The sequence below is a fragment of the Protopterus annectens genome, chromosome 3.part0 (assembly GCF_019279795.1).
Source record: "Protopterus annectens isolate FY-2018-M chromosome 3.part0, PAN1.0, whole genome shotgun sequence".
NCBI lineage: Eukaryota > Metazoa > Chordata > Ceratodontiformes > Protopteridae > Protopterus > Protopterus annectens.
In genome coordinates, this window is record NC_056731.1 from 1892735320 (window position 1) to 1892753837 (window position 18518).

The window sequence follows — 18518 nt, forward strand, 5'->3', positions numbered from 1 at the left end:
TCTACCAGTTCAGAGGTGTTCTGTACCTTAGTCTCACTACAAACCACAGGATGTTTACCAAATGCTTGGCAGTAGTAGTAGCTCAATTGAGACTGCAGGCATTCTGGTTGTTTCCTTATTTAGACTGGCTCTTTACTGCCTTGACAAAACATCTGTTAATAACAGCAAGAAATCAGTTACTCCAGATTTGCTCTCATCTGGGGATAACCATAAATTGCAACAAGTCTCAAGTACAACCAACTCTAAATTTGGAATTCATAGGAGCAGTTTTCAATCGGTGGTGGTCTGTACTGTTGAGAGAGGAAGAGAAGCTATCAGATTTCAGATCAGAAAAATAATTTGTAGTACCAAGATTTCATCCTGCTTGGTCCTTCAAGCTTTAGGATCCATGTCAGTGGCAGTAACCTTAGCCTCTGTAGCCAGATTTCATATGAGAATTCTTCAGTGGATGCCAACATCACAGTGGAAAAATTCTTTACCAGTGAGTGTCAGCACAGGTAAGAATCACTCAGCCATGCAAGAGAGACCTCAGGTGATGGATTCAGTCAGATCAGGTTCTACAAGGCTGTGTCCATTCATTCTCCCTCAGCCCAAGGCCATAGTGACCACGGACGTTTCCCAGATAGGGTGTGAGGGGGCACTTTCTGTGGAAAACAGTACGTGGTCCATGAAAGAGTCTAACTTGCATGTAAATGTCCTAGAGATGAGAACGGTGCACTTAATGTTGCAGCCCCTCCTGGATGCTTTCCCTTTAGGGACAATTGTGATTCAAACAGACAAATATGTCAGTAGTTTGGTACATCAACAAACAAGGAAGGACCAGATCTTGCCCCTTGTGTCGAGAAACAGTCAGTGTGTGGCAGTAGGCGATCTCATCCAACTACTTTTTAATAGCAAAGCACATTCCGAGAAGTGTGATAGACAAATTGAGTAGGTCCATTCTTCTGCCTCACGAGTGGTCTCTTAACAGGAAAGTGAAAAGTGACCAGAAATGATTTTCTGTCAGTGGGGCCAGCCTTGCTGCGATCTTTTTGCTTCTCCCCTAAACAACAAATGCAGCATCTACTTTTTCTAATCCCCCCTCAGGGGGAATCACAGAGAGGTTCTTAGGTGTGTACTAGGCTAATGGCCCTGTAGCCTTTACAAGCCTAGCCCATAGGATTACCCTGGGATGCTCTACTTCATCATTGGCCTCCGGGTCTACTTTATGCTTACCCACCAATTTGACAAATTCCAAAATTTCTGCAGAAAGCTGCGAGGTTGAAGAACAAAGTCAACCTCATTGCACCTTACTGGCCTTGGCAGATTTGGTTCCCCTTCCTATGGCCTCGCCTACTGTGCAACCTTCAATTCTGGGCCTCTCTTCCCGTTTGCCGTATCCTTTTACCTTCTCATAAACCTTCAACAGGAAAACTTTATACAAGTAAATGGAAAAGATGTTGATTGGGCACAACAAAATCATATTGATCCATTTTCAGCTCCAATACATAATGTACTAGAATTTTGGGCTTTTTTTTTAATGAGGGGGCAAGCTCGTCTATCATTAAGGTTCAATTAGCAGCAATGTCTAATTTTCATATTGGATTTGATGATTTTTCTGTGGCCTCTCTTAAACTGTGCAAAGCATTCTTGAGAGGCAGTCTTCTGTTGAGATCTCTGTTTAGAGACACTACTCCACCATGGGATCTGATCTTCGTACTGCAGGTATTAGTTCATTTCCCCCATTTGAACCAGCAGCTAAATGTGACCTTAAGTTTCTTACTTTGAAAACGAACTTTCTAGTGGCCATTACCTCATCTAGAAGAATTCAGAACTTCAAGCCTTGTTTTCAAAGCCTCCCTACTTCATTTTTCATAAGGAATGGACTACATTACGAACCAATGCATCCTTCCTTCGCTAGGTGGTTTCAGAATCCAGTATCAATCCATCCATTAGTTTGCCTGTATTCTTTCCTAAGTTTGCAAACAAACGTGAATATATGTTGCATTTATTGGATGTTAACAGACAATTCCGTTTTTATCTACATAGGGCAAAAGAAATCAGACAGACCAATTGTTTCCTTTGCCAATTTTGAAATTGGGTAAACCAGTTGCAAAAATAACTTTAGCTAGATGGCTGGTGGACTGTATTTCTTGTGTCTATAATAAATTTGGTCCTCTCTTAATTAAACCTGTAAGAGCCCATTCAGCTAGATCCATGGCCACTTCAGTGTTTCTATCCAGGATTTCCATGGCCGACATATGTGCAGCAGCAACTTGGACAACTGCTCATATCTTTATCACTCATTACAAATTAGACATGGTCTTGAGGGGTAGAGCATCTTTTAGTTCAACTGTGCTCAGGGATATCTTTCCTTAGAGTCCACCGGAGGTTTTAGTTAGCTGGGGAGTCTGTCCCAACAGTTGTGGATAGAATGAAAATTTTGACATCAGATAAAGAATTTATGTGCTCACTGTAACATTCCATTTGTAGTGTTCATTTTATTCTTCCTCAACTTCCTTCCCACCAACCCCCGTTATTTGGTTCTACAAACTTCTGCAAGAACAAGATATTGTAACAGCACTGTCCTTTGAGCGCCAGATACAGTTCCTTTTGTAAAACATACAAATGTATGTGTCTATGTATACATTTTTGTAGTTAGCACTTTCAGGTAAATCAGTAAACAAGATCTGGGGTATGTTAGGGGTTTGTGCATTATGGGTAAGGGAGAGGCTTGAGAGCTTTTTTAGTTACCACCAGCTTTAGTAACGGCTGAGTCTGATCCGAACCCAACACTTGAGGAAGATTGAAAATGGACAACAGAGACGTTAAAGTGAGTAAATAACTTTTTCCTCATACTGTGGTATCATCCTCAGTAGTGCTAATATGCAGCTCAGTGCTATGGTCATAGCAGCCTGAGAAGCATACTCTGAATGCTCCATGTCTGTCTGTCTTGATATAGTCAAGGGAGGCGCATCTCGGGTCATTTACGTGTACATGGACTGTGATGGAATCATAAAGGTACCTGTAGCATAGTGACTTGTGCTTGCATGATTTGGTGAATCCTGTCTACAGATAAGCACCTAAGAGTTATGTTCTTGTTCTGCCTGGTTAGTTTTCAGTATATCTTGCAATGGAGTCCCTATGATGAGAGTTGTGGGAAGTGTTTGCTTGCCTTAGGGGGCTTAGTGTTTGAGACTCCACTGACAGTGACAGTATGTGTGTTGTTAGGTGTTTTTTTTCAGAGTGCTATTCAGGCTTGCCAAGGTGTAGCTTTGTCAACCGGTGGTCTTATGTGATCTTTGTTTTTTTAGGAAGATTGTTATTTAGTGCCTCAGCATATGTTAGTCTGTGTGTTGTTTGATGGTTGTTGTATGCGTGGTTTTGGCAGCCTCATGCGCACTTGTATGCGAGGTTGTTGTCTCCAGCATCATTGTGTTAAATGCACCTTTTGCAATACTGTCTGCTTTAAGGATTATGTGGTTGTCCGTAAACATGAGACCTTTATTACATCGTCTCCCAATGCCAATAATCCACCAAGCTGGCTACAGAGAAGTTAGTAAATTGCATATCCATACTGTCCAATATTTTGAATGGTGAGCTACAAGTAGGTGGAGTATTGGGGATATGCTATTGAGTGTTTTTGGTGCAGACTAGTAAGGGTGCTTTATTAGTGGAGATTTTGCTAAACAATAATAGTTCTAATGTTAATATTTACACAATACTGAACTACTAAATTCTGTATTGCCACTCAACCCCCAACTAGCTGTGGTAAGCTTGTCAACGCACAAATTATTTTCTCTATATTGCTGCTTTACAGGGTACAGTACAGTTATGGTCATGCAGGGTTTAAAGCAGAAATGTATAGCTTTTACAAAGTAATTCTACTTGTGGAAATAGAAGTGCAGAATAATACAGAAATGCAGTTTTCCCACAACTGCTAATCAAAATAGAAGACTAAGGTCCCAGAACAAACTAAACATTGCAAACCGTTCTCTTTTTTGGCTAAAACAGTACAGAGCAGAAGAGTACAAAGATAATATGTGCGACTTAAATATTTAAGCAAATTAGAAATAGTTTAATTCCCTTTCCTTTTGATGCAAAGAGCTTACTCCCAGTTCCACATCTCTTCAAGTTTGAATAAAAGAGGTTGCCACAAAATCAAATCTGTAGCAGTTTATAAATGTGCTATTTTTTCCTGAGTGCTCTAATATTATGATTGTCTCTCATTTCTGTGGATGTCCACTGACATCTTATGTTCTATGTGAGCAAAGAATTTTTTTCAAATATGAACACACTATAATCTGTGTTAAATCTAAACATGCTAAAAATGTTTTTAAGGCCACTTTTTTCTAGACTATTTGCTAATTGAATTGAGTTCTGTCAGGAAAAATAAATGCCACTGCTTGGAATTTCCAGATGTTGAGCAACTACAGTGATTACTTCTACAACTTTTTTTTTTCTGTAAAGCCAGGTTTGGTGACATTTTTGCAAACCTAGCCTAGTTTTAACCTGAAAACATTTGAGAGGTACTGTAAGCTGTGCATTATTTCCGAGACTTCCTTCAAGGCTGCTGTCATCCAGGGTACATTCCACTGACAGTAGCTACCTTGGCGGATTAGCTTGAGACTCCATCATAGATGTTACTGAGGATTAACCTTTCCTTAATAGATCTATAACAGTTACATACGTAGCATATGATAGTTGTGTAAGAAGATGCTCCTCCTTTGGTAACATACCTACCCTCCAGCATTTACTTTGCGTATGTGTGTTTGTCCTCTTCTCTCCTTTGCCTTTTCATCTTTGAGGCCAGTATTCTAATAATCTTGCTGAGTAGGAGTTGAGTGATGGGGTCTACAGTAACCTTGTCGAAAGGCGTTTTCATCGGCTGCCTTTTCATTGAAACTTATAAACAGCGAAGTCCCAAAATGCCGAGCGGCCACTTCATTGAATTTGTTTCCCAGGGGAGAAACGTTTGGCCGTCATAAGAAATTTGCCCTTTTCTCCACTGTAGTGCTATCTTGGAGTTGGTTTATTTAGTTAGGAGGTGTGTGTGGGAACAGCCCCCCCCACATCCGGGGGGACTGGGGGGGGGGGCAAAGCCTCCCACTTCGTAGGGTCTGAGAGTTTGTTTGCTGTTTGGTTGGCCAGGCGATTTTTTTTCTGCTGGGAAAAAATTTGCTCAAGTGACTGTTCAGAGTTTTGGGAGTTTGCTGTTTGTGTTGATGAAAAGGCATTCAATGAAAACATCTTTTGGTCAGGTAATATAGACCCAAATGATGAATAATTGGAAGTGAGAAGACTAGGCAAGCCTGGGAAAGTTAATTGTCAGGTGGTCTTAAAGTCTGAAACATCAGCCCTGTAATTTAGGGGAATCCCTTACAGTTTATGTAGTTTTTCAGTTTTACTTCCTACACTGCAGCAAGTATGAGTGTTGGTAGCTTTGTAGGGTGTAAATGTTTAACATTTGTTTACTGGGGAAAGCTCCTTTTCAATTGGCAACCCTGGAAGAAGAGCTCCACATCACACATTTTTTCACAGGCAAGTAGTGTGAGCTAACAAAATATGCTACGCAACACAGCTATTTATAGTTTACAGCTAATTGCCACGTTAAGTGCAGTATACAGTATTTAAAGCATGCTAAAGTTACACACATCTAAAGAACATTTGGCATTATTTTACAGTTTATGTGCTAAAGTCGCATTAAACATTTAGTGCACAGACAGCAGATGAGGCATAATATGCAAGTTATATCCAAAGAGTTAATTCACTTAAGACATGCAGTAAAAGAGAAAGTATGAAGGGTTTGATATTTACTTGATCTCGCTTCATGAGTGGATTTATTAGTGGTTCTGGAACAAGAGCAGCATTATTTTGTTGATGGATATTGCGCTGAACCTTTAAGACGTAGTTAAGAAATAATTGGATTAAGAAGGAAGCTTAGCAATGGGGGTGTTGACAAATACAATATCATTTTATTGACAGGCAAATTTTGAATGTGGTTTTAAATGGAGGAGATTTCTCATTGTTGGGAGAAAATTCCGCGGTTTTTGCAACTTAGAGTACAGGTGGTCACCATTATGATTTTTAGATTTTTGAGCTAGCGCTAAGAGTTGTTTTAGTGAATGCAGTCCTCTGTAAGATGACTGCAAGTGTTAATACCTGGCTGGTGACTGTCTGTCTGGGCTTACAGAATGTTGTGGGTAGTCTTACTGTGTGCAAGTTAGATTAGGTAGTTGAAGCCAGTTAAGGTACTGAAGTGCAAGACAGTAATGTGTTCAGTTAATGTGGATGTTCTTCGTGTTTCACTGTTGCAGTCATCACATTTGGGTTATCCCTGCCAGGGTAGTCCTTGGCCGGCCCGAATACCAGAGACTTAGTATTTCTGTGTCGTTTGCTGTCGCTTGAGGACTGACATCAGGTCGTCAGTAGTATAAAGTAAGGCAGCCGAAACCATTACATCAGTCTTTCTTGCCGTGGAGCCCGAAGCAGAAGCAGTTTGCATGAGTGCCGGTTGGCCGCTACCTAAGTTTTCATCTCAGAATTGAACTTGAAGTCTTCTAAAGTTAAGTACCCCGTTGAGGATCTTTTTTTCTTGCACTAATCGATGTCAGAAAAAGTTAATTGTCTCACCTGTGGAAAGCAAATACCACACAGAGACTTCCACTCTTACTGCGTCACTTGTTTAGGCCCATACAACTTAGTCCCCCATTGTCACTTCTGTGCTTTGCTAAACGCAACGCCAGAACTATCCATCGTCGGGCCCTTATTGTAGCCAAATATTTTTGTTTACAGTCCTCGAATTCCGATATGGCTTCGGTAAGCCATCCGACAGCACATCTTCCGAAAAACTTAAAGATAAAGGCAGACAAGACCGCACAGGTCCAAACTTACCGACGACGCTTCCATTAAGCTAGTCGTCAGTCCTCCGGTACTTAGTGAGGTGCTTTTGCAGCCCCTGATGCCTGCTTGTTGATTTGCAGGCTGCTACAGAGACTCTTTTGGAGTCCAGTATGCCGCAAAACTCTTCAACTAAGGATCTTGCGGTCGTCTCTACCTTGGATGGGTCCAGAGCCACTGAGCTGGCACTGGCTTCTGAGGCACTGGCTTCTGAGGAAGTCCTTTGCACTACCGAATGTCAACATAAACAGATGATTTCGCGACTACAGTTCTTTCTAAAATGACTGCATTTCTTAGGCCCAGGCTTTGAACACCACCCAACAAATGGACGACCCACTCTCAGGCGCCTGCTACCTTGACTCAGTCTCAAATACTTAAAATGGTGGAAGACCTTCTCATGCTGATCAGGGGAAGCCAAGCTACCCCCTCAAAAAGGAAAGAGATTTGACCCCTGTAGTTTTGTCTGAACAAAAGGCAGATGAATCTGATGCATCTGAGTATGAAGACATGCAACCGCTCTCAATTTATGAGGATTCTGATGCAGAAGACTCCATTCCTTCAGCCTGTCCCCCAGAAGATTTTTCCTTTGGGGAAACCCTGCATACTTTAAGGGAGCATTTCCAATGGGAGAGTCAGGACTACCCTCAGTCTAAAAAGAGACTCTGGGAATTCCTAGATCTTCTGCAACACAGACCCTTGGCCATCCCCCCAGTCCTGGATGATGTAGAGGATATTTTCCTTGAATCCAGCTTGACTCCTGACACCTTACCTCCTGCTCCCAGAAAACAAGACGGGTACTGTAAGTCCCTGACTCGCACAAATATCTTTTTAAAAATCCAACAGCTGACCCTGAGGTCATTTCTCAAGTGCCAAAAGGGATTAAAGCAACTGCTGCTAACAATCCCACCCCCTCAGACAGGGATTCCCAAGCATTGGACAGATTGGGTAAAAAAGTATACACCTTAGCTACTCTTGCTATCACGGCACTAAATTGTCAGTTCCGTATGCTGAAATTTCAGCAACATACCTTGGAACTTCTTAAACAAAAAAAGTCTTCCTTTCCTGCTTGGGCAGAATCTAAAGATTTACAAGACTTTAATTCATTCTGCAAGTCAAATAACTAAACACACATTGCACTGTGGTTTTGACGCCCTAGAATCTTCTTGCAGGGCAGCAGTCACTGGATCTGTCATTTAGAAGACATGCATGGCTTAAGGAACAACCCCTGCCAGACCCTGTCAAATCTAAATTGTTGGATGCCTCCTTGCACAAAGATAACTTATTTGGCACTAAGGCAGAAGATGTCTTAAAAAAGATGGAAGAAAAAGCAAAATCTGTGCAAACAGTTGAGGATGCTTACAGGTCCAGTCCCCTAGGCTCAGCAGGCATTGTCCCTCCAAGCACTGGTCCTTTCCTGCTTCGAGTAAACTGACCCCCCCCCCCCCCCGACAGCAGCCCCAGGGAATGCAGAGATCTAAGCAGTGAACTACCTCCACTTCAAAACCAGGGAGTTCTAAGCCACCCCCTTATGGTAAGAACTCACAATAACTGACTTCCTCCACCCCCACCCCCTGCCCACCTTCACTTACCCCTTGGAGGAAAACTCTCCTTTCACTGGGCCACCATTACCAAGGACTAGTGGGTTCTGAACATTGTGTTTCAGGGATACAAATTTTCCTTCCACACCCAAAAGGGTTCACAGATCTAAGACCAAATCAGTGGGCAGAGGCTCAAAAGCAAATCCTTTCTCAGCTCTCTATGAGGGCAGTAGAGCACGTTCTTGCATAACAGATAGACCAAGGCTTCTACTCCAGACTTTTTGTGGTGTCCAGAAAAGAGGGCACCTGGCTCCCCATCCTCTATCTATCCATTCTAAACACCTTCCTGGTGATCCCAAAATTCAAAATGCTCACCCTCCAGCAACTGCTACCCATGCTCTCAAAGGACGCTTGGCTAGCCACCCTAGATCTAAAGGAGGTCTACCTCCACATTCCTGTCAGGGAATCATCCAGGAAATATCTCCACTTCAGGGCAGGATCTCAACACTTTCAGTTCTCTGCACTTCCCTTTGGCTTATCTGCTGCTCCCAGAGTTTTCACAAAATGTCTGTCTCCGGCCACTGCCTTTTGCAGACAAAGAAGTATTCAAATGTACCCATACTTTGATGATTGCCTTAAGGCAGCCAGCCAGGAAAAGCTGCTCAAGCACCTGGTCTTTGTAAAGACCCTACTAACCTTCCTAGGTTACACAATCAATGAAAATAAATCCAAACAGGTGCCCACCCAAAGGATAATCTTCATGGGAGCAAGTCTGGACACAACATCCCAGATGGGCATACCTTACACCAGAGAAACAAATTTTCCTGACAGCCTACTTCTCTCAACTAGCCACCAGGCCCCAGCTATCTGCAAGGAAGATCCTGAAAGCTCTGGGGTTCATGGCATCTTGCATACTAAGAAAACCAAAAGGCAGCAGGAACAACAGCAGTGTATACCAAAGAAAAATGTAGAACAAAAACACCAAAAATCAGGAGAAAACCAGATCTTTTACTGTAAAATGATTTAATGCACTATTCATCAAAAGCAACTTCATCAGAAATACCATATGTATTTCTGATGAAGTCGCTTTTGACAAATAATGAATTAAATCATTTTACACTAAAAGACCTGTTTTCCTGATTTTTCATGTTTTTGTTTTACACCTTGCATGCTACTCATTCCATATGCCAGACTGCATATGAGGACACTTCAGTGGTACCTAAAGAGCCTTTGGTGTCAACACTCTCAAGACCTGGAAACTCTTCTACATATAATTCCTTGCCTCAGAAAGGAATTTCTTTGGTGGGCAACAGCATGCTTCCACAGCCCCCCCCCCCGCCCAGACCCTCACCACAGATGCATCAGACTACACTTGGCATGCACACCTGGACAGCAGGTGTATACAGGGCCAATGGAGCCCACAGCAAATCCCTCTGCACATCAATCAAAAATAGATGATGGCTGTGCAGCACGCCTTGATAGCTTTCAAACCGCATCTCTCTCCTGGTGTTCTCCTGATAAAAACAGGCAACACCACTGTCATGTGGTACATCAACAAGCAGGGAGGGACTCGCTCCTACCCTCTATGCAGGCTGGCCATGACCCTTTGGCTCACAGCCTCTTCATGCAACTACACCTGTTAGCACAATTCCTACCTGGCTCTCTCAACTCTCTGCTAGACCAATTAAGCAGAAACCTTTTGGACCCACACGAGTGGCAACTCAACAGAAGTACTTTCACCCTAATAACTCAGAAATGGGTAACCCCGAAGGTCGACCTCTTTGCCTCCCACACCAACCATCAGCTCAGCAAATTCTGCACCAGGGAGCATCACTGCATGGCTTGGAAAGTGGATGTCCTGTCCTTCCCCTGGGTCAATCTGTTGGTCTTTGCCTTTCCTCTCCTACTTCTCATCCCCAGGGTACTACTCGCAATAAGGGAGGAAAAACCAAGGACAATTCATATAACTCCAGAATGGCCCCACCAACACTGGTACCCCTTGCTGCACAGCCTGTCCCCGCTGCCTCCATGGCATCTTCCTCATATTCCAAACCTCCTGTCCCAGAGGAAAGGGAATTCATGCATCCCCAATTGCAGACACTCAGTTTGGCAGCTTGGCTTATTCCCCAACCCTGAACCAGTCTGACATCCTCAGTAAACAGGTTCTAGATGTTATCCGTGAGGCCAGACATACTAGCACCAGAATGTCCTATGCAGTTAAATGGAAAAGGTTCTGCACCTGGATCTGAGCTAAAGGAGCCAATACTGCGCAGCCCTCCATCCCTCTCATCCTAGATTACTTAGCTGACCTACTACACAGTGGTCTCTTTCTCCTCCATAAAAATTCATACCTGTGCTATTTCTGTTCATTTTCCCACTGAGCAGCCCCTTTTCTCACACGCTTTGATCAAACAGTTCCTTAGAGGGGCTAGCAACTTGAGGCCCCCCAAAAGGGCACTAACACCAGCTTGGGACCTTAACTTTGTCTTGGAACAGCTCACCCTGCCCCCCTTAGAACCAGCTTCTTCTGCAGAGCTAAAAATTTTCTCCTGGAAGGCAGCATTATTCTGACCATCACTTCAGCCAGAAGAGTCTCTGAGCTGCAAGCACTCATCGCTGTGGGAACCCTTCATAGTCATCCATAAAGACAGTGTATCCCTCAGAACTAACCCATCCTTCATGCCCAAGGTGGTGTCCAGTGTGGCTCTCAACCAATCCATTCATTTTCCTACCTTCATTCCTAATCCCCAGAACAAGGGCGAAAGGATTATTCACTCTCTAGATGTGTGCAGACAGCTCAGAGTCTATCTGGACAACACTAAATCCTTCAGAAAGTCTGATCAATTGCTGGTTAGCTTTGCTACAGGGGCAGAAGGCAAAGCCATCTCCAAGGAAACCATTTCCAAAAGGATAGCACACTGTATCCATTTCTGCTACAAACCGTATGGAAAGCCTCCCCCCAAGGGGTTCTGGACTCACTCCACCAGAGCAGCCTGCATCTCTGCAGCTTTCCTCAGAGGAGTCCCCACCAGGGACATCCTGGAGGCTGACACCTGGACATCTGTTCACCCTTTTACCAGGCATTACCACCTGCCTCTCTCCTCCAAATCCAGGGCAGGGTTTGCCTCTGCAGTCTTGCAGGGCATCCTAACCAGCCCTTAGTTTCCTTGACTGCCGCCACCCATTTACTCAATTTTGGAAATCCACCCAAATGTGTTGACTGCAGCAGTGAAACACTAAGAACATAGTACCGTTGTGTACACTTAGCATAAATGTAGATGTTCGAGTGCATTCACTGTTGCAGTCCTGGTTTCTCTTTCTGTATCACGCTTATTGTAGTTCTCCTTTTATTACCATTCTTCCTTGTTGTTCTCCTTTCCTTGCAAGGGACATATTGGTATTTATTTTCCACTGGTGGGGTTCTTCCACCAGAACCCGGCCTCCTACTTTGGGGGTTCCTGACAGGCTAGGGCAAGAAAAACTGATGTAATGGCATCGGCTGCCTTACTTTATACTACTGATGACCTGATGTCAGTCAGCAACCGATGCAGAAATACTAAGTCTCTGGTATTCGGGCTGGCCGAGGGCTACCCTGGCAGGGATAACCCAAATGTGATGACTGCAACAGTGAATACACTTGAATATCTACATTTTTGGTAAGTGTACACAACTGTACTTTATGTGCAAACTTTGTAGTCTTATGATTTCTCCAGTTTGGCTTGCTGAGAGGGGCTGTAGGTTAATCGAAATCGATGAACACAGGAGACTAGGGAGTAGATAGGTTTGCATTATGGTCTCGCGTGCATGGTATGATAGGAAGTTTTGACTTTATAAAAGAAGTCTTAGGTTTTTTTAATGCTTATGAAATCTTAATCTGTGGTTACTTGTTATACACAGTAGTTTTGTGTTTTGTAGTTGGAATGTGGGCTTGAGGTGAATGTACCATAAGCATAGTTTTTGGATTTAGGAGTAATTTAGTTTGCTGAAGCCATTATTCAATTTTTATGAAGGAATATTGTAGGTCATCGTGGGGATGGTTGACTGTAGTGGCTGCACATATCCGTGTCGATTCATCTATATATTTGATTGTTTTCTGGGACAGAGGCTATATGCATTTTATTTATAAAGATGATAACAGTAATAGTAATGTCTTTTGTTTTTTCCCAGTTAGGGGTTGCCACAGCGGAACTCTGGTCTGCTAATGATTGGCAGTCGATTTTTACGGTGCCGAGTTGCCAGCCTGATGCCCAACTTTCAAAGAAGGCAAACCCATATAAAGATAAGAGTAACTGTGTTAATATTGATCCTTCTAGAACACCTTTTATTCTTTTCTGGGGAGTTGACAGCTCATCTACCCAGCTTTACACACTGTGTTCGGAGGCTAAGGTAATTTTTAAATCAGTTAACTGTGTTGTTTGTGAGGCCCGGTTCCTTGGTTCTAGATAATATGTTGTAGCCAGTTCACAGTATCTCTTCATATTTTGTGTGAGACCTAAGCCAGGTTTCTTTTGTAGCAGTTATGTAAGGGGTATATAGAGAGACAGCTATGCAGGTCAGAGATTTTTATTCTGAATACTATGGGCATTTATATGACATAGTTTTAATCCATAAGGGTTATTCCAGAAAGGTACATTAGGATAGATTAAGACTGTATTATATACGGCAGGTCGTGGGTTAGGGTGCATATCCCCACATGTTAGAAGCAATTTTTTTTAAGTTTAAAGAGGTTTATAGATTTGCACAGTTATGCTTGACTGTATCTGTCTTGTTTAAATTGTTGGTAGATATTTTAAGATCAACAGGTCAGGTGTGTTAGATCTGAATATATGAGAGTTTATTGTTGGGCTGTTGGCTGTTTTTTTGCTTGTGTACTTTGGCAGGGATGCAGTTGTAATAGAAACATGTATTAAGTGGCTTGTGATAATTTCTTTGTAAAGACCGAAGAAGCGCAAAAACAAATAAGAATAGAAATCGTACTTTATTATACATGTAATTTTTGTAGTCAAGTTGTTTGCCTTGCTATTGTCTTGGAGTGGAATGCTGCTTGTTTTTTCTACAGTGAATGGTATAGAGTGATACTGGTGACTGGTAGGCTGAATGCAAATCAGATAATTGTAACTTGTACTGTTAGTTGTAATGGGACTTAAGTGCAGGACAGTGATGTGTTGAGTTCAGAGGGTTAGGGGAGGACTGTGTGCAATTTCAGCAGAAGGAAATATTAAAGGCCTGTCATGGGGAGGACAAAATGTGGAGGAAAAATGTCAGGGTACTTTTATTCAGGTATAACAAAATTGAGTGTGATTACTGTAGGTTAAGAAGTGGTAGCATTAGGATGGATTATGAAATGAACATGCAAAACAGAATGACAGTAAATGGTGTAAGAGGAGGCATAAGGGAAATGAGGTAGTAGGTAGACACAAATGTGATAATTGAACAATAACGTAGTCTACTACCTAAACTTCAAGAGTATTGCTGACTGGTAAAAGATGGGGTTGGAGTGGAGGGAGAACAAAGGAAATAAGATAGCTGGGTAGGATGAGGGATGGTAGGGGAGCAAAACATAGGTAAGCGTAGCAAGCTGAAACTGAGTGGGATGACCCTAGATTTGTGTCCAGCTAAGAAAACTGTCAATGCCCACATTATGGTGATTTACAAGGCTAACACAAAACACGCATTGTGTGGTTTACAACTCCAGTACAAATTGAGAGAGAGAAGTAACAGCTTATGAAAGAAGAGAGTAAAAAACCGTCTGAGTAAGAAATGTCATTACTGTACCAGAATTGAGTAAAATAATACAGGCTGAGGTAGGATAGGGCTAAGGTCTGCAAGGGCTCCTCCTTTCTACAGCTACCACTAGGAGTACAATCAAAGCTTCAGTAAATATATAAAATAAATATAATATGCGCATCTAACTTTTTAAAGGTGAGGAGCATATCCTTGTAACTGCTTGGAAGCAAATTATTTTTAGTGAGTATCAACCTGCATTTATATGTAGTGCTGTAAACACTGACTTTTGAAGTAAATTCATTCATTTATTTTAAGTACTCTTGAAATTTAATATTAAATTTATATTTGGTGTTTTCTTCTGTTTTAGAGACATTCAAATGCATCACAGTCACTTTGTGAAATAATTCGTCTGAGCAGAGATCAGATGTTGCAAGTGCAGAACTCCGTACAACTGGACCTGCTGTTATCTACGTTGCAGAAGTATGATGATGTTTTGTGTACATTACAGTGACGTTGTGGGACAAGATGTACTAAAAGCTTGCCTATCCTATACTGCTAAAGAGTTATCTTTTTTTTTTAATTACCCCCCCCCACCCCCACAGTACTTGATTCATATCTCCCTTTCCTGCAACTTATCTGCTTGTTCTTTCCTTCCAGGGCAAGATCCCCAGGTATCCTGAGGTTTGGTACTGGTACATTCTGTCTCATGCAAGGAGCCTGTTTCTCTGACACACTGGAGCAATCATCACTGCTAAAGGTTGACCCTTTCCAGCCTTTTCCACAAGTGGTAACCCATTAATGTAGCCTGCTTGCCCACATCCGTAGGATGGACAAGCAGGTATCAGCAACTCAAGCCCATTCTCCACCCTGGCTTCTCCAGCGCTCAAGCCAGTAGTCTGATACTGGTTGCTTGGATCATAGTCTGGGCTTTAACCCTCTGTACAGTAGGGTGAGGTACTAAGAAGAGATGTGTGTTAGTTTACTGAAATTAATAAAAGCTTCTTGATAATTCCTTTGTTGAGTAAAAAAAAAGAAAGTCACTTTTCATTTAATTTTTAGCTTCAGGAATGTGTGATATGTTGCTATTTTGCATTTAAAAGGCTGTCTGACATTCTTGAGCCTGTACTGGCATTTTGCCCTCCACCCAAGCACCCGTATTCCCCTGCATTGTTTGTTTTTTTAAGCACCTTTCTTAAATTAAGACATAGGCACATATATTAATAGAAAACAAACCATATTAGCATTTTTCATTTATATGCATTACATATGTTGTCTTTTTAACAATTGTCATTCAGCCCAGCATTACATAAATTGATCAAATCCTCCCATAAACCTAATTCCTCCTCCTTAACATTATTTTGCATGTATTGTTTAATTTTTTTTTATCTGGCAGTACTATTGCTGGCAATTCAGATCCTGTATCCCAGCTCAGAAGAATAATTTCCTTATTTACAGCCATTTTGTTCGATCGACATTTTTAATACAGTACTGTGTAGGGAATTTTTAAAATCTGCCATCTCATTACATTCCCAAACAACATGTTCCCAGTTAAGTCTTGCTGTCGTATGATGTCTTCAGCATTTTACATGCACCTAAGGAAAAATTCTCTAAAGTCTGCATGTGATATAAAATACATATTCAGATGCTTCCAAGTAAAAACCCTAAAATCTCTGGACTTTGTTGCATACTTGGAACCATACAGATGTCCTCCAATTGTTCTTTTGTGTATTACCTTTCCATTCTCTCTCCCAATCTTTTCTAACCTCCTCTGATTCTTATAGTTACTTTACAGCATTTTTATGCCCTAGTATAATTATCCCCTTTTTAACAGCAGCTTCTGTTCTAGACTCAATTCAGAACTTATCAGAGCTGGTCTTTCATTTGGCACTCCCCTATATTTTTCTTTGTCTATACACAGTTATCAATCCCTGCCAAGGAAGATGGTCTCTAACCTACAGTCCAAACTTCTGCTTTACCTCATCCCGCTGCATTATTTTTTTATTTGACATTTGCTAACCGGGTTAGTTCATCTGAGCTAGAGGCCCGATGTCCTTCAAGGATGCATCTGCAGTCCTTACAAATGGGTTGTCCTGTCGTCAGGCAGCCCTTCGGTCGGCCGGATTCCAAAGTCTGGGTCTGGCTTCGGCTGGTGTCACACTTCACCCGACGTCATAGCTGCAGTTTTTCGGGTATAAAGGCATCAGCCGACGCCATTTTCCTCAGTCTTTCTTGCCGCGTGGCGCCCGAAGCAGAAGCTGTTCGCAAGTGCCGGTCGGTCAGAACCAGAGATTACTACTACCGAATACTACTTCGAAGACTTCTAAAAAGCTAAGTACCCCGTTGGGGACTCTTTCTTGCCTCAGCCGATGTCAGAAAAAGTGAATAACTGTTTAACTTGTGGGAAACAAATACCTCATAAAGATTTCCACTCTTACTGCTTACCTTGTTTAGGCCCAGACCACGACGTAGCAGCTTGTCTAGCCTGTGCTTCTTTTAACCGACGGACGCTTAGACGTCGGTCGGAATTTGCAGAACAATTGTTCGGCTCTGATTTTGCTTATAACATGCCGTCGGACCCTCCGACTTCACAAATTACCAAAAAACGCAGGGAAAAGGACCGACACTCGCGGTCCGCGGTTTCGGCCGAAACCGCGGTTAAGCCAACCACGAGTGTCTCGGTTTCGGCTGAAACCGAGCAAGCGGTTCTTCCCCCAGACGAAATCTTGCCTTCTACCGAGGCCTCTTCTAGCCTGGTGGAATCGGCTTCTGAAATCCAACCTTCTGTTGCGGTTTCTCGGGAATTATCAGACACTATTCCCTTGGATATTTCAACCCCTGCACGTGGAGCTGCTAGGCCTCCTGCAGCCATGTCTACTAAGGCCTTTGCCAGGGCTAAAGCAGCCAAAGCTTCAAAAACGGTGCTTGTCAAACCCCCCTCTCACAGGCCCAGCACCAGTTCCCATATGCTTTCTTTGGCTGAGGATCTCATTTCTTTAATTCGTGGATCCCAGCCTCATCCAGACAGGACCTCTCATCCACCTCCAGAGAAGAGGCCTAGAGCAGAGCCCCATGAGCCAGTATCCACAGATGATTCTTCTGATGACTCAGAACATACAGACCCTCCTGAGGATCCTTATTCCCCTTACGAAGACTCTGATGCTGAAGAGTCCATTCCTTCAGCCTCTCCACCTGAGGAATTTTCCTTTGGGGAAACCTTGCATGCTATGAGGGAACAATGTGGCAGGGCCAAGATTTCTCAGACTCCAGAAAAAGGCTTAGAACCTTTCTACATTTGCCACAGCATAGGCCTTTAGCTATACCTCCAGTTCTTTCTGTTGTAGATGATGCATTTAATGATGCTTGCTCTGCTCCTGATTCATTACCTCCGGCCCCTGCTAAGCCCGATAGGTTCTACAGGGTCCCGGACACTCATCACCATTTATACAAGGCTCCTTTTGCAGATCCAGAGACTATCTCCCAGGGCCCTAAAGCTGTAGCAACCACATCTACTATAAAACCCCTCCCCTCTGAAAGGGAATCCAGATCCTTAGAGAGATGGAGTAAAAAAGTTTACACCTCTGCTACTTTGTCAGCTAGAGCTTTGAACTGCCAAGTTCATATGATTCAATATCAAGAGTTTATGCTTGACCAGTTAACTAAAAAGCTATCCTCTGAAGAATCTTTAGATAAAAAATATGTTCAGGAAATGGTACATAACATACAGCAGGTTAGTAACCATTCTTTAAAATGTGGCTATGATGCACTGGAGGCTTCCTTTAGATCAGCCATGACTGGCACAGTTATCAGGAGACATGCATGGTTGAAAGAGCAGGCATTACCAGAGCATGTCAAATCAAAGCTTTTGGATGCACCCATGGACAAAGTCAATTTATTTGGTTCCCCTGCACAGCAGGTACTAAAAAAGATGGAAGAGAAGGCGAAATCTGTACAAACAGTGAAAGATTTCTTACAGGTTCAACCTCCAAGGTTTAGCAGGAACTGGCCCTCCAAGAATTGGTCCTTTCTGGACTCCTCTAAGGCACAGAGAGGCAGGAATAGGCGTTCAAGAGGCAGAAACCAATCCAGGGGTGCCTACAAGGGGACGCCAGTGGCAAAGTAACAACCAGCGAGGCACGGACGCAGCCACCACCACTACAACAACACAATCACAGTGATTTGGCTGTGGCACCGCCTACCAGGGAACAACTGGAAGCACCCTTAGGCGGAAAGCTAACCTTATTTTCCAAGAACTGGCATTGCATCACAAGGGAAAAATGGATTTTGCAAACTATAGACCAAGGTTACAGATTCCGTTTCCATACTCTACCAGGAAAGAGAGGAATGCCAAACCTACCACCTACTCAAAGGGCAGAA

The 18518-nt window shown here is 42.7% G+C and overlaps 1 protein-coding gene across 1 annotated transcript in view; it reads left to right on the forward strand.

Moving 5' to 3' along the window:
* The window catches only part of PPP6R3 (protein phosphatase 6 regulatory subunit 3), a 3115682-nt gene that overhangs the window by 855486 nt on the left and 2241678 nt on the right, over window positions 1–18518 (forward strand). Inside the window, exon 7 of the mRNA XM_044065977.1 lies at window positions 14512–14624. Coding sequence (XP_043921912.1) covers window positions 14512–14624 — 113 coding nt within the window. The remainder of the gene's footprint in view (window positions 1–14511; window positions 14625–18518) is intronic.